This window comes from Galeopterus variegatus, unplaced genomic scaffold (assembly GCF_000696425.1).
Source record: "Galeopterus variegatus unplaced genomic scaffold, G_variegatus-3.0.2 Scaffold462, whole genome shotgun sequence".
Classification (NCBI taxonomy): domain Eukaryota; kingdom Metazoa; phylum Chordata; class Mammalia; order Dermoptera; family Cynocephalidae; genus Galeopterus; species Galeopterus variegatus.
This window is the reverse complement of record NW_007726573.1, coordinates 495,728-513,076: the sequence shown is the minus strand read 5'-3', so window position 1 is coordinate 513,076 and position 17,349 is coordinate 495,728. Positions and strand designations below refer to the sequence as shown.

The 17,349-nt window shown below is 45.6% G+C and overlaps 1 protein-coding gene across 1 annotated transcript in view; it reads left to right on the top strand.

Annotated features, from left to right (window-relative positions):
* SH3RF2 (SH3 domain containing ring finger 2) overlaps window positions 1-13,373 on the top strand; it is a 120,957-nt gene extending 107,584 nt beyond the window's left edge. The window contains exons 7-9 of the mRNA XM_008569077.1: window positions 7,080-7,312; window positions 10,178-10,536; window positions 13,098-13,373. Of these exons, the coding sequence (XP_008567299.1) occupies window positions 7,080-7,312; window positions 10,178-10,536; window positions 13,098-13,373 (868 nt within the window). The remainder of the gene's footprint in view (window positions 1-7,079; window positions 7,313-10,177; window positions 10,537-13,097) is intronic.
* The last annotated feature ends 3,976 nt before the right edge of the window (window positions 13,374-17,349 follow it).

Genomic DNA, 17,349 nt, shown 5'->3' with positions numbered 1-17,349 from the left:
ACTAAGAGATAGCTTTTGCCCTAAAACCCCCCAACTCTTTTAAAAATTAGCAAAAATAGTTACCTTGTTCATAGCTCTTCTCAGTTTACGAGCACTTACACATATTTCAGCTCATTGGCTATGTAAGGTTACAGATGAAGACACTGATGTGCTGAGCTAAGCAACTTGCTCAAAACTTGATGTCAGGTTTTCTTCTGCACAAATCCCAGAAATCCCACTTCACATCCAACACTCCATCTAGAGGCACAATGGGAAAATGTGGTCAGATGACCTCCCCGGAGCACCTTGGGGAGTGTCTCAGGATGCTAGACCACTAAGCAGAGTTTCCATGAACTCAGACCACTAACCTGTCCATCCACACCCCAGATCAAACACTAGTTACCATGCAGGTCCTCTTCCCTAATAGCTTTTCCCAATCTTGTTCATTTTGTGGCGTGCCTATTAATTTAATTGTTCCCCAGTTTGTCCTGCCACTTCACACTTCACACAAACACAGATGCACACAGACCCCAAAGCTATCCATGAGTCCCCCTTACTCCACTCCTCATCAGCCCAGGCAAAGCCTGTCTTGAGGCAGTGAGGCCATCACCACACATCAAACACTGTCTTTATGACATACCAGAGGGTCACAACTCCAAGCAAAATGACAGTCCCATTGTACTTTGTGAGGGTCAGACCTGGGGTTATATGTCTACTTAGAGGACCTTCATTTAGGCAGGGCACTGTGTCCGGAGGAGGGCAGCAAGGATGGTAAGGAAATAGCAAACTACATTATGGGAGAAGCCGATAAAGAAACTAGAGTTATTGAACCTATACAAGACAAGGGTCAGAGGGATCGTAATAGACTGTGTAGACCACAAAATAGATTCATTCCATGAGTGGCCAGTGGAGTGGACCAGTGGATATAACTTAGAGAGAAGGTTTTGGTTCAATAAAAGGCTACATTTTCCAACCCATAGATTTTTCCAACCAGGCTGGCTGGTGAGAAGGAGCACAGGCAAAGCCTATATCCCCACAGATTCAGGGTTGCATAAAAAGATTTTTTCACATGGCAGAAAGTTGGGATAGAAGACCATAGTTATTCCTTTCAATGGAAGGCTCTTGGAATTTGTAATAAAGTTGCAAAATATCCAAAGGCAGGGCCGACCCGGTGGTGCACTGCTATAGTGCGCCGCTTGGGAAGCGCAGTGGCACTCCCGCCGAGGGTTTGGATCCCACATACAGACCGGTTCCCGCTCACTGGCTGAGCGAGGCGCGGGAGCAACACCGAGGGCTGCAATCCCGTTGCCGGTCCTAGTCCGGTACGGGGGCGACACTGAGGGTTGCGATCTGTTGCCGGACACGGAAAAAGACAAAAAGGAAAAAAATATATATATATCCAAAGGCAAACTAATATATCTATAATTGATGTTATAAATCATTTCTTCAACAAATATTATTGAGTACTAACTGTGTCAGGCACTGGAGAAATAACAGTGACAAAATATACAAAATTCCTGCCCACAGGAGCTTACGTTGTAGTGGGAGAGACAGATAAAAAGCAAGATATATAAGTAATATATATTGTGTTAATGATAAGAGCAAAGATGAAAAAATCAGGAACGGAGGATAGAATAGGTTGTCAGGGATGGCCTTACTGGGAAGTAAGTGGAAGGAATGCAGGAATGAGGAGGTGAGCCAGGTGGGTCTCCGTGGGAAGTGCATTCCAGGCCGGTAGAAGAGCAAGCAGAAAGGCCCTGTGGTAGCAGTGTGCTGACATGAAGGCCACTAGAAATGGATTGAAGTGAATGAGGCAGAGGTTAGTAGGAAGCGAGATCAGAATGGTGACGGCAGCCAGATCCTGTAGAATTTCTAGGTCATAATGAGGGATTTGGCTTTAGCCCTATTTACAGGGTTTTGAGCAGAAGACTGCCATGATCTTACTTATGTTTAACCAGAATTCTTCTAGTTGCTGGGTTGAGAATAAATGATAGTGAGGAAGGATAGGAGCAGAGAAACTAGTTAAGAGGATATTGTAGGGGCCGGCCCGGTGGCGCACTGGATAGTGCGCCGCTTGGAAAAAAAAAAAAAAAAAAAAAAAAAAAAAAAAAAAAAGAGGATATTGTAATAATCCTGAGGAGAGGTGATGGGGAATTGAGGCAGGGTGTTAGCCATGTAGGAAAGGAGAAATGTGGTTAGATTCTGGATACACCCTGAAGTTAGAGACAACAGGATTTTCTAGAAGATTGAATATTGGGGGCCGGCCCGGTGGCGCACTGCTACAGTGCACCGCTTGGGAGTGCGGCTGCGCTCCCGCCGAGGGTTCGGATCCCACATACAGACCGGTTCCTGCTCACTGGCTGGGCGAGTCGTGGGAGCAACGCCGAGGGCTGCGATCCCGTTGCCGGTCCCGGTCCGGTACAGGCGCGACACTGAGGGTTGTGATCCGTTGCCGGACACGGAAAAAGACAAAAAAAAAAAAAAAAGATTGAATATTGGGTGTGAAAGAATAGAGGATTCAAGGTGAGTCCAAGTTCTTTGCCCTGATTAACGGGAAGATGGAGTTGCCTTTTACTGAGTTGGTGACAATGAAAACTGTGAGAGGAGCGGGTTTTGCAGGATGGAGGGAAATAAAGGCTTAGTTCACAGCAGATTAAGTCTGGAATCCCTATTAGTAATTAAAGTAAAGATGTTGGTAAGCAGTTGTGCGTACAAGCATTTAAGAGAGAGCTCCAGGCTTGAGACGGTGTTAAAGCTGACACTCAGTCAGTTATATTGAGAGAGTGGCAGTGGCCCAGCAGCCAAAATCTTCAAGGAGTGAAGGGAGAGACCCAGAGGGTCAATGATGCTGCAACAAGGGGGGGTGGTGGGTGGTAGAGTCTGATAATAGGAGTAAGCACTGGGAGTTGTTGAGGAGGGTAGGGAATGGCCTTTGTGGTTAGAGGTGGGGAGAGGATGAGGATGGATGCCTGCTCATGTTATTGAAACAAATGACTTCCCTACCTGCCCAATCGATGCCAGATGAACCGGGAAGCTAACAGTGACAATGAGGAGCAATTTCTTGCATGGGATCTAACATGAATTCCTAAGGCCCATGCCTACTACGAGGGCATTTGCTTACACACTAGGCCTTAACCCAGAATCCTGAATAAGAGCGACCATATATTTTGTCATCTAGGCTAGGACACTTCTGAGCAAGTATAAACTGAGACTCTTCTGGGAAAATCAGGACATACAGTTACCCTAACTAGAATGCATGTAGGATTCCATCCCAGTGTATTTCAAGGCTCCAGCTTCCATTTCTCTCCTTCTTGGCTTTTCTTCTGGGTAGATCCATTGTGTTCCTGGGCAAGTCATGAGCATCTGTACTCACCCCCTCTGAGATGGCTGCATGTCAGACTAAGGATGGAGTCTCAGCACCACAGGTTGCCATTGAGTCCACACCTTCCTCCCAGCTCATAGAAGTCTGAGCATATACATATTACTGAGGTGCTGCCACTGTTGAGGCTTGATTTTGCTGATGGGAGCCAGCATTCCCAAGAAGAACAAGTCCCTGTCAGAGTATATGCTTCTGAGAGCTGTTAGGTGACAGAGGATGCATTCTTTCTCATTGTTGGTGTATTTTCCTTGATAGGCTCTGTGATGCAAAGAAAGTTCCTGTCCCCACTAATCTTGGATGTAAATGACATGTGCAGCTAATCCTTGTTATTAACCACCCTTTCCACTGTGGGGGAAGAACTGAACTTCCCATTTGTCAGGGATGAATAATACTGTCCTTTGTCAGCTGAGTTTCTGCTACTATTAGCAAGTTACGTGTAAGAAACGAGTGGGTTGGACTACCTGTGCGAGGCCCCTTTCTGCTCTTCTATTGTGTGTTTCAGTTCTTCCCCCCAGTCTTTGTTTTCTGTTTGCAGTGATGGCTCCGCACTGCAATGCAACCCCTTCGGTGTATAGCACAGCCTTTTATAAAATAACCAGGGCTTGAAGCAGCAAGGTGCTCCCTGAGCATTTGAACTTTTGCTCTTATTAGCGTCCTCCCCTAATGAACTGAGCCAGCCAGAATTTGGGGATTAACTATAGACTAGAATTGACCAAAATGCCAGGGTTTAGATTTAAGATTCAACAAGGGAAACTTTTAACCACCAGGAGAGGAAAAGGCTACTGGAGACATCCATTGGCTCAAGTTGTACAGAACATATGTGAAGTTTTCATCTGTTCAGCATCCAAACCCCTCCTTAATAGCACCAACATCCCTTTGAGTCTCCTACATCATGTTTAGTCTTGGAGGGAGGCAGACATTTTCTCCCTTTTCAGAGGCCAAAGAAACCAAATGCTCCTTCTCCTCAACCATCACCCCCGCTAAGGGTCAGTTTCAGCCAATCTGACTCTCTCCTTGGGGATTTTGAAACATGAGCAAGGGAGGGAAGGATGTGGGCAAAGTTGAAGACCATTCATAGCAAGAGCAGCAGCAGCAGAATCAGATCCAACTCTTCCTGCTGCAGATTCCTGCTGCTGAGCTTTCTGCAGCCTCCTCGGATCCTCTTCCCAAGTCCTTAGCTTCCCCTCTTCTCCTCTCAATAAATTCCCATCTGCCCAGTAATCCAGGATATTTCTCTTTCTTGCATCCTTCACAGTCACATATGCCTACCTCACTCTCATGAGTGGAGAAAAATGACAGATGGGCCACCACTCATTGGCCTTTAATGCTCTACAGAGAACTATACAAAGATTGTCAAGGTCCAACCTTTCTCCTTACCAGGGGGCTGCTGCTGGTGGTGAGCACAGTAGAGCTGCTGTTTGTAATGTCCCTTTTGAATATTGGGCACACTCTTTTTTTTTTTTTTCCTTTTTGTCTTTTTTCGTGCCCGGCAACGGATCGCAACCCTCAGTGTTGTGCGCGCACCAGACTGGGACCAGCCACGGGATCGCAACCCTCGGTGTTGCTCCCGCCCCTCGCTCAGCCAGTGAGCGGCCGGTCTGTATGTGGGATCCGAACCCTCGGCGGGAGCACCACCGCACTCCCAAGCAGCGCACTGTAGCAGTGCGCCACCGGGCCGGCCCCAATATTGGGCACACTCTTAATGGTGAATATCCCAGATACAGAAAAGGACACAGGGACCTGCATGGTGGATCAAATCAGAGGCAACATCCACTTCTCCTACTTAAGTCCAGAATGTCTTTCAGTCTTTCCATGTGGAAAACAAGGATTATAATGTCTGCAGGTCTGAGGCGTCATGGGGATTAATTAATACAGCAAAGTGCTTTGATGTTGGAAGAAAGTGCTAGGTAAGTGCTGAGCTTTTTGCCAAAAGACATAGAGAGACTCAGTGTTGGATGAGAGACCTGGAATTTAGGAGTTCCTGGAATCCAGCCCGGTGCTGGGCTCAGAAAAAATGAGGTCACACCTCAATCTATAAACAGTCATTCAAAGAAGGGACTGGTGGAATAGGCTGGCTTGGGCCTAATTAGGTGTATTCTGTCCTTGCTGCTGCTGCTTCTGCTGCTGCTAGCAAGAATTTTGGAACTTGTCTTTCCTGTTGCTAATTCATTTTGCAGCATCCAGCACCTTGAGGCCTCTGTTCAAAACACAGGCAGATCAGCTGCCCTCTGCCATGAGAGCCAGTGCTGGGGATTTCTCTCCACCGCCCAGGCCTCACTTCCAGAATATAGTCTGACCTCTCACTGATGGACAGCCCCAGTCCTCTTTGCTGACCTCACCACTATGGGGACCAGAGGCAGGTTGACAGCAATGGACAGAAGTCTCTTTGCTGCAAGCATTAGTTCCTAAGGTTTTGGCTACATATACTTCTTGGGCAGCATGGGCCACAGTTAAATGATGCCTTACCTATCTTCATACAACACTGGCTCATTATTAAATCACATAGCATTTTTTTAATAAAGAGAAAAGGGGAAAGAGGATAAATGAGGGAAAATGACCGAAAGGAAAACCTGGAGGCATTGACAGGAACGAAACAACAAGGGCACCTCTGTGCCAGGGCCTTGGTTGAGTTCGTTATTCCCAGGGAATTAGCAGAAGTTCCTAAATCAACAGAGTGACAAGGTGATTGATGGACTGCTCAGTAGGAGATGTGATGTTGGAGCTGGATTGGTAAAAGGGCAAGAAAGGCATGTAAAATGACAGCTACTCCCCTTGGAATTCAGGGAGTTGCAGGCTAGAAACAATGGACAAGGGATTGTTGTTTTATAAAACTTTAATACCAACCTGAAATTCACAGCCCAAGGCTAAAGAATTAGGGTCTTATGGAGGCATGTATAAGGCCTACCAGCTGCTTTAGTTCATTTATTTCAGGCAGAATAAAGGCTTTTTCCTGCTACCAAATGATGAATGCTCTAATGAGCCAGGAGGTAGTATAGCTCAGTGGTAACAGCAGAAGGCCAGCTTAGACCTGGGTTCAAATCTCAAGTCCAGTAGTTGCTTGGGCAAGTAATTGTAAGTCTCTAATTTTTTAATCTCTAAAATAGTGGCACTGATAGTACCTACCTCAGAAAACCAGTGTAAGGAAACTGTAAGATTATGTGGGCAAAGCACACGGCCAATGCCTGGCTTACAGTAAGCGCTCAACATGTGTTAGCCAAAATGGCTGGCACCAGTGCCGAATGCATGATGGCAGCCATTCAACAAATGCTTATTACTCAACACTATATGCAGAACACAGAGATACAAAAGTCACATAAAAAATCACTGCCTTAAGCGAGTTTAGAATCTAGTGGAAAAGTCACTGAATGAACAAGAAATTGCCACTGCAAAGCAAAATGAATACATGTGCTCTGAACCGAAGGGCTGAAGGGACGTGGGGCGAGGAGTGATGAGAGGTGGAGGGAAAGATGATGAAATGTAAGCCTTCCCATCCCACCAAGACCTCTCCTGCCCCTGCACTGAATGCACCTGTCAGGGTGTAGGGAAGTGGGCCTACGTAGTGAAGCCCGTGGTTGACAAAGAGTGTAAATGGGTAGGAAGAGGGCGAGGAGCGGCCACGCTCAGCATTGGTTGGGAGCTGATAGTTTTATTAAATAGGACTCTTGACTGAACATTTTCTTTTTCTATTCCTTCTCTTTTAAAAAATATGTCCAACAACCAGAAAGACCTCTAGTTTTCCAGATTCCCGGAGCCCTGGTCTCTATGCCACATGGACATTATCCACCTCCTCTGTGTCCTCCCAAGGCAGCATTTCAGACAGTGATCCCCGGCAAAACCGTCCTTTCAAATCTGTCTTTGTGCCCACCGCCATCGTCAACCCCGTGAGGAGCACAGCCAGCCCCGGGACTTTAGGACAAGGGTCTCTCCGGAAAGGGCGGAGCAGTATGAGAAAGAGTAAGTGGTGGCAGCGAGGTACGTGCCTAGAGCTAAGTGCTGGGGGGAACTGACCTGGGTACATCAGTGCTTTCTGCAAGAACAGGATTTAGCTTTAAATGAGCCTCTGCAAAGGGTGCTTTACTATTCCCAAATGATGAGTTGTTTTATTGAGCGAAGCCAGACCAACGCATGATCGTTGGGTCACTTCATACTTCCGTGGATGGATGGATAGATAGACAGACACACACACACATATACCTGTTAATCATACTGAACTGCTCTGCATCTTGCTTTGATTTTTTACCCACATAACATCCACATTTCACACATGGTAATATATATAGATCCTTCAAACTAAGAACCATGCTTTTTTTTTTATCTCTTAATATTGAACTTCTACATAAGATTCCATTTTCAGGAGTTCTAAAACATGTTTGAAACATTAACTGTTCTACAAAACATTAAGGTTTATATTCCTACACCTCTGTAGAAGAAGACAACAAGCCAAGCACAGTAAATACAATTTGTTCTATAGCCTCTGATTTAAACCAGGCTCTGTAATCCCTCTTGTGATCTTAAATGATTTGACCTGAAAATGCAATATGACTAGTCAAGGCGGAAGAGGAATGTGTGTGGGACAATAAGCCACACAGGAGAATTCCCCAAGAAAAAGAAAGCAAATGTCTTAGCTCCACCTGTCCCAGTGCTTTCATCTGACAGCCCGCTTGACCACTAATCCCACTACTCTGGCCACTTCCTTCCACCCAACAGTGCCTTCTCCTTCCCTCTCCCCTCCTTTCCTCCAACTCCCTCCTCCCACATACACAAAATGTTGGGTGGGATACACAACAGCCTTGGGGAAGGGACTGACCTTGCCAGTCTTCAGTTTTCTCATTTGTAAAATAGAAATAAAAATAATACCAACTCCATCAGGGTTACTGTATGGATTTAATAAAACAATCCATATAAGGCTTATGGCCCAGTGCCTGACATATAATAATCTCACAAGAAGCATTAGCTTTTTATAGTATTATTTTGTTAGAATTGTCATTGCTACTGCAACTAAGCACAGATCATCTTTGGTTCACTCAGAGCATGAACTCACTTTGGGTTGAAATGTTCACACTCAGCCTAGACCACTTAGGGATGCAGAGAATTGTGGCCCATCCACAATCACTCATGCTTTTTAGTAACCCTCTCTACCTTTGTGCAAATCTTGACCGGCTTAGAGCGTTAACTGCTTGTACTATATGCACGTGTAATAAGAAAGCATTAAATCTCTTGGAAATTAGGAACCAACAAGATAAATAGACAAGGCATAAAACCAATTTTTCACATGCTTACAGGAGCCTAAGGACATGTCTTCCTGGAATTGTTTTGACTTCCAGGTCCTGGAGGCTTTCTCTTTCTCCCTTTTCCCAAGGTGAGGCTGGTCAAGCTATCAATCTCCCCAAAGCAAAGAGAAATGACAGCAGAATTGACCGTGTACACCTCACAGGGCTGTCAGTAGAAAAATAAATATCTAAATTGAAAGGTCAGACTTGCATAAATGGTGACCGGCCTGCTTGCAGCATCTAAGAACGCCCATTGTGTTTTAGCAAAGCATTCTGCTTTTCACTTCTGGCTTGATGAAGAGTTGTCACAGTGCAGATGTGGCCTTGGCTCAGGCACTCTGTGCTGGACACAAAGGACTCTGATTCAAACACATGTCCCTGGAGTGTCATGAAGAACTGATACCTCTGGCTGGGACATAACCTATGTCTCTCTAGATGCTAGGAGACCCTGATGGAGAAATGGCCTGCAGTGTTTCTCAGGGGCGTCTCCTCCAACCCCCACAGAATGCAATGAACTCCTGATTCCCCAGGTCACCTACAGGACGTACGCCCAAATAACAAGAACCCTCGTGTTTTCCAGAAAATCTGAGGGCAAAGACATCTCAATTTAAAAGGAGAAGGAGGAGGAAGAAAGGGAGGGGGAGAAGGAGAGGTAGAGGGAGTTTGGCAAAAAATTAATTCCTAGACCTTGCATTTTTAGAGCATGCTATTCTTTACCCAAAATTAATGACAGCTGACAAGCATGGGGCTTTTATTATGTTCCAGGTGCTATCCTAACACTCTGTACACATCACAAAATGCAACCCTTACAACAGTCCTATGATGTACTGTTATTATTTCCAGTTTACAAATGCAGGCTCTGAGGAGCAAGGAAGTGCCGTGACTTACTGACTTACTTGGGAGGAAGTCTGATTCCAGATCCTGTGTCATGAGACCTTGCAATGCTCATCCACACACAGTCCTAACTCTGGGATGACCTCTCCAAATTTGACCTCTGTCTGGCTTCATGCTTGTCTGGCACACAAACTGTCACTACTCCCTGCTGCCCCCAGCAAAAAGCAACCCCTCCACCACATGCCTGAAGCTTCTCTTAGGGTTTTCTTCATCGAGTAGCTGGTCAGAGTTCTCTTCTCCCCCGCCCTCTCTCTTTCCCTCCTTCCCTTCATCTTTTGTTTCCTCTCTGGTCTGCCTGCCCCTATGTCTGCTTCTCACTGCGACACTTTCTCTGCATGTCTCTCTTCTACACCCTCCATCTTAAAGGCCTGGAGGGGGAGAGAGAGAGAGAGAGAAGGCAACATACCTTTGACACCCTCCACCCCCACCCACACACACAACATTCAGCTAGCCAGTTATTTGCTGCCAGCATCAGCAAACAGCACTAAAAAAAGAATAAGGGCACCTTTGAAAGACCCCAAGAGAATGTAAGTGCAGCCAAATTAGGAAAGCACTTAACTATTCTTGGATATCAGGACACACTGCCTACTCAGCCCCGACCCAACCTGCTGTCTGCTGCCTCTGTTACTAATGTCTCTGTCATTTAATTCCCCAGATGGATCCCTGCAGAGACCCATCCAGTCAGGGATCCCCACCCTTGTGGTGGGCTCACTCAGACGCAGCCCCACCATGGTCGTACGGCCTCAGCAGTTCCAATTCTACCAGCCGCAGGGGGTCTCCTCCTCACCCTCAACCGTGGTGGTGGAGATGGGACCCAAGCCTACTCCTACTGGGGAGCCTGCCCTCACATGCGTCACCAGAGGCAGTGACACCAGGATCCACTCGGCAGCCAGTTCCCTCATCTTGGAAGGCAAGGACATCCCCATCAAGAGTGAGCCTCCACTCAAACCACCTGCATCTGCCCCACCATCGATCCTGGTGAAACCAGAAAACTCAAGAAATGGCATAGAAAAGGTAGGAGTGGTGTGACATCGGGTGCCCGACTCTTGAGACCCCTAACATTACCCTAATGCTGTCCCAGCTTCTGAGATTTTTAGCATTGGTGGACAAGGAAGTAAAATCGTAGCCCTGAAAGAATCTTCACACACAACACCCCCCACTTGCTCGCATCCTCATCCCCACCCTAGGCATGCTACTGGTTCTCCTTTATGCTTCCCGAATGTTTTATACGTTCTCTTTTTGAGGCTGGCTTGGAAAAAAACATGGCCTTGGAATAAGACAAATCTTGATTTGAATTCCAGCTCTGCTGCTTGCTGCTGGGTGACTTTGGCCAAAACACTTCATCCTTCTGGAACTCTTTTTTTATGTTTGGCCTAATCTGTCAAATGGGGGTAAGAATAGTAATGGCCAGATAGAATTGGAGTGGAGATTAGATGAGATAAGATATGTGAAGTGCTAACATAACACTTGACACATAATTATTCATTGTATAAAAGAGGTAACTGAAGCACAGGAGAATTTAAGTGACATCAAGGTCACACTGAACCATAACAACTCCAGCAACTAACTTATTGTGGCCTCTGTGGCAGAAGTCAGATTCCTTAATTTCTAGTCCAGGGTTTTCCCCACTAGAAGACATAAGAGTTTTTGTAAAGTCTTTTAAAAAAGACATGTCTTTTACAAAAACTCTTATGTTCTGAATAATATGTGGGGAGGAGGAAGTAACACTAAGAAAATTAGGTGATGCTCATTGCTGTCTCTTAGTTTATTGAACATCACCACCACCACCACCACCCTCAGCATCACATCACCATCATCACCATCACATCCCATCATCACCACCACCACCATTATCACTGCCATCACATCACCATCATCACCATTATCTCCATCACCATCATCACCACCATCAACATTATCATCACCATTATCACCATTATCACCATCATCACATCACCACCATTGTCACCACCATCAACATTATCACTACCATCATCACATCACCATCATCATCACCACCATCACCACCACCATCACATCACCATCACCACCACCATCACATCACATCACCACCACCATCACATCACCATCATCACCATCACCACCATCAATATCACCACGACCATCACCATCATTACCACCATCATCCATTCCCCTAAAAATAGAAAGAGGATGTGGTTTCCTCCTATTTGTTAAGAATTTACTGAATACTAATGACCTGGCAGGCACTGCTGAGTACTTCACATGTCCCATCTCATTTAATCCCAACAGCAACCCTCTGAAGAAGGTATTATTTTCATCCTCTCTTTAAAATGAGGAAATGGAGGCTCAGGAAGTTAAAGAACATTACCCAAGGCCACGCAGCTGGCACACATGAGGGTCTGGAGTAGAGTCCAAATGTGACACAAAAACTCATGCTCTTAATGCTAAGCTATAAGCTTATAGGGAAAGACATTTGGAAAAAGCAGTGACTAATATAAATGTTGAGGGTTCTTATTCTGAGTTATAGTATTAAATAATTCAAAGTTTTTCAGGCCCTAGTTGCTCATTACTCCAAGCTATGAAATACAACCCTCCAACTATAAACATTTAGTAAGTGCCCAGACTTCAGAGAGATAATAATGAGGGTCAAAAAATACGAAGAAACTTAGGTTCTCAGTGGGCACACTAGGATCTAATTTCATGGAAAAAAGAAATCATTCCTAAGCAGTACCATAGAACACTTTACCAATTCCTAAGATAAGGATTGGCCAAAGCAAATACCTATAGTGCCAGTCAGATATGTAACAGGTTAGAAGAGGTGAAGGAAGAGAAAGAGAGATAGGCTTGGGCAAACTGGAGACCATGCATCTCATATAAAGCAAGTGCCAGAATGGGGCATAGGCCCAGTGTGCCAGATGTTTGATGTTTCAAGAGACATATGAAATCCTGATTTTTATATGCTATCTTCCAATTTTTCTGTGTTGGCAAGTAAGTCAAACTCTCATTCTGCAGGCTAAATTCAGCCAGCAGGTGTCCAGTTTGCAAACTCTGCTCTGAGGACCTATAAGGTCATTATGAAATCTCTAAATGGAATCATCAGGAGAAGCCTCAAGGAAGAGGTGGGACTTGAGCTGGGCCTTAATGGTCAGCAGAGAGAAGAGAGGAAAGGTGAACTTTTATTTCCTGGAAGGGATCATACCCTCTTGCTTCAGGCCCTTTTCACAGGCAGTTGCCTACCCTATTTCTCCCAGATAATTCCTAATTGTTCTTCAACTGAAAGAGCTCTGCCTCCAGGAAGACTTCCCCAACTATCCCCATTCCAGCTACATTCTCAGCAGCTGACACTTCCCTGCTCAGAGCACTGGTTGTAATTGTCATGTTGGTGAGTTTTGTTCACCGTTCAACTCGTAACACCTAATGGAGCTCGTGATGCATAGGAGACACTCACAGTAGACACAATACTCACCGAATGAACACACAAATGAGGCATTGCAAGTGGGGACAAGTGAAGAGAAACAGCACAAACCAAGTCCCAAGGAAAATAGCACGTCCCCCACCTCACCCATGTCCCTTTGCTCTCTTTTCTCTTGCAGCAAGTCAAAACCGTGAGATTCCAGAATTACAGCCCTCCTCCCACCAAACACTACACCTCCCATCCCACCTCTGGAAAGCCTGAACAGCCAGCCACCCCCAAGGGGTCCCAGCCCGAAGCAGCCCCTTCGGGCCCAGAGATGACCATCCTATTCGCCCACCGAAGCGGCTGCCACTCCGGACAGCAGACAGACCTCCGGAGAAAGTCAGCTCTTGGCAAGGCCACGACTCCAGTGTCCACTGTCTCAGCCACTCAGACCGTCTTTCCCAGCAAATGAATCTACGGGTGGCTTTTCCTAGACCCCAAAGAGGTGAATTGCATTTAAATACAGTCTGCCTCCACTGAGGGTGTCCTGCCGTTCTTTGGGGAATCAAGCATGGGTACTTATTCTGCCCATTTTACCTCCAAAAAAGGAAAGGTGGGCACAGGGATTCCTGCCATAGGTGGGAGGAAGGATTGTGTAGCCATCCAAATATAATGGTTCGATGCAGCACAGCCCACTATTCAGACCAAGGAGTGGGAGACAGCCCTGACCACTTTGCTCCCCAGTATGGAGCATGTGGCCCCTGTGTTCTGTGTAGAATTTCTGTGGTGTCCTAAAGGGGCTTCAGCCAGGGGTATGATAGTGGTGGGATTGTTGGCCTTGCTTCTTTGACCTTATCACCATATTCTTAGCAAGCACTAGAACAGCTTCTGCTGGGGCTTGTACAGTGGCCACTAATAGCTGCCATGTCATTTTCCTTCTGTAAGGTCATAATCTTGCCTGCAAAGGGAGAAATTTCTGGGAGGGGTATGAAATGTATGCTTTGAACATTCTGAGAACCCACTAAAACTAAAGGCAGTCAGCTTCCTGAGTTTGCTCCACTCAAGAAAGTCAAAGAGAAAGCTGACCACCACGTACCAAAGATGATCATAATTTAAACTTTCGATCTATTTTCCCACATATAATCCTACAGGATATATAAGCAGGAAGCATGTGGCTGGGGATAGGGCCATGTATGGTATTATGGAGAATTAATTCATCCTGGCTCTATAGTCTGACTTCCCCAAGAAAACACAGCATACTGAAAACAACCTTGTGTGGGGCTGAGTTTAGATATGTATTCTGCTCGCATTGCGGCATTCTCTACTTCCCCTGGTTGCTTCTCATTTGGGGCAGACTAGTTGTTTTACCCCTCAGGTAACAACATCAGTGAGAATATGCCAGTCCAAGGCTGTGGTAGAGCGCTTCCTGGAGGAAAGCTGCTGTAAGAGGGACTGGACAAAGACAGTTGAGGAAAAGGGGGGAAAGAAGAAGAAACAGGAAGGGTAAAGAAATATGAAGGAAAGATGGGGGGTTGTATGAGAGTAAGAGAGAAAGATGGAGGATTGAGAAAGAGTACCAAGGAAGGGGGTCGGGCAACCTTGACATTCCTGACAGGTGGGGAAAGAAGGGCCGAGTCTGCAGTGGAAAGGGGACAAAACTAGGTCATGCCACTAAGACGGGGCTGAAGTGGGCAGGACTAGCCAGGCACAGCCTCGTAAACAGGGGTGAGGAGGCATCCCAGGGAACCAAAGCAATGCTGTAAGATAACCCATTAATTCTCATTAAACTTAATTGTTGTGATTTAACATTTATTGCATGCCCATCGATGTGGGCACTTTAACGCATAAACGCCATTCACTACTAAGGCTGGTTGCCATAAAAAAAAAGAAAAGAAAAGAAAAATGTCAGGTCTAATTAGACCTTTCCGTAGACAGTTCTTGAAGGTCCTGGGATTCAACACATATCTTTTACATACCCACCCACACACTTTGCAAACTGAATGGTCCACAGACTGTTCCAGACCTTAATAAAAACAAAACCATAATCCTGCCACGGAATACTGCATATGTGTCAGAACTTCGGGGCTGGTAGAGCCATCATGGTAGCACGTTGTTCGAGCATTTCTATGAGATACTGACCCATGCATATAGCACAAAATCAACACGCTCAACCCATGCCTTGTTAACTGAATACAATAACCCAGATGGAGAGACAGGATGAAGTCATAAGGACAGGGAGGTATTGTACGATTTGTCAAAACATGAGTACTTAGGGATGCCTCTTGATGAGATAACAATGAGTTTAGTAATTTACACCCAGAGGGGCAGATAAATAACATGACCAGCCTACCAAATATTTAGTCTATACCTCAGTAGCAATGGATCCAGTTAATTTTTAACCTTTGTGACTGACAAGGCAGTTGTTTAAGAGCAATGGAGACACAATCCATGCCTTCCAAATGAAACAGAATACTCTTCCTATTGTCCATTGCCTCCATAACCTCTCTGAGAAATGTAATGATCCCACGGCTTTCCACCCCCACTTCCTCCAGCCTTTATACCCAAGCCCAGCATCAAATTCACTCCCTCCCAAACCAAACCCCATGTTTGTTGAGTTTTATGAGGGTTTGAAAGGGGTAGAAGATGTTTCCAAGTAAAAGTTGACTTCACCAGCACCTTCAACTCTTTTCTTCCACCGACATGTGTCTGACATTTACTGTGTGCTGGGCACCGCAATGAGGACAATAGACACATCCTTTCATGTAATTTCCACCATAATCTTATAGGGCAGGTATAATTGTCCCCATTCCATAACCAAGGATATTGAGGCTTGAAGGTTCAATGCAGATGGTGGCAGAGCAAGGATGCAGACTCAAACTATCTAACTTTAAAACTTGACTTGAGACTGTGCTATATGAAACGAAAAGGCATCCTTGACTTCCAGAGGACTTTGGCTTAGTGCAATCTGGTTACAAACTCAGACTCTGCTGCACACAGACTTGGTTCAAACCCTCATCACTTTCTAGCCATGTGAGGCTGAGCAAGTTACTTAATCTTTCGGAGCCTCATTTTCTTAAGCAGAAATAATAATAGTACCAATCTCATTGGGCTATTGTGAGATTAAATGGGATAATAATACAAAGTAACCTAAACAGCACTGGCACATAGTGAACACTTAACAAATGATAGACTTGGACATTTGTAAGAAAACAAGCTGTTGTGATTCCAAGTAAAAAATCATTCATTCATTCATTCATATATATATATATATATATATATCTGGGTGAGAAATTCTAAAACAAGGTCATGCACAGGACTGTGGTGCTAAAAGAAGACTGACATAGCCTAATCCTGGAGGCCAGGACACAGTGTAAGTTGAAGGACAAGTGAGAGTCAGATAGACAAAGTGGTGGGAGAAAGGGTATTCCAAGCAAGGGGCGAGCTTTGGCAATAAATGTAGCAATCAAGCCGAGTTCCCTTGTACTTAAAGGAATCCACTCCTTCATGGAACATTCCGGAGATCCCAGATACAACCCTACCACCTCAAGTCTGAAGCAGAAAATTGCATCATGTGAAGGCTCCACCCCCCAGCTAAGATTCATAAAGTCCCTAAGAAGGGTACCCCTTTGCCCCATGGTCAGACCCTGGCACCTTGGTGCTATGTAAGGTGCTGAGGGTGGGATTCGATTGGGGGAAGGCAGGGGACATCCAAGAGGTGAAAGGCAGGTGACAACGAGCTGAAGACAGATTCTGAGGACCATACTTGAGGAAATAGCCTCGTTAAGCAGTATCGAGAACCTCACTTAGGACTTGTTTCCTTCCCTTTTTGTGTGGGACCAGCCTCACCTCCTCTACCCTTCACCCATACCATAGGCTGGGCTTTTGGCACAGGAAGAGTTTAAAGCAACGCCCTCATCTGTGACTTGGTGAGGTGCAGTACTGACCCAATACTCAATGACTTCCAATGTCCCTTGAAAAGTCAGAAGGTCTGTTCATACCAGGCCTGCATACCTGAGCAGCAGCAATCCAAAGGGCTGGGTCGGTGTTAAAATGGCTTCAATTAGATGGAATTTGCTCTTCAATTTGCCACCGCCCCACTGGCTTGCTTCACTTAGCCACATGACCTGCACCTGAATTAGGCATATTCCCCCCTAGGGATTCTACGTGAGCTGGACTCCATCTCTCAAGGCATCATAAGCCCACAAAAGTTAGAGCTGACTCCTTAGAGATCAGCTGATCCAGGGCACTCAGGTCCCAGGAGCAAAGTGAGCCTAGTCTGGGCTGTAGTGAGCTTTATTCAGTAGTCTTGAGTTGGGTTCTGACCATCTGTGTTTTTAACAAGTTCCCCAATATGATGCACATAAAGTAAGAGGATCTATTCCACCTTCCTCCTACTGTACAACAGAGCTGACATTCAGCAGAAGTATGGTCACACTGGTCGTTAAAAT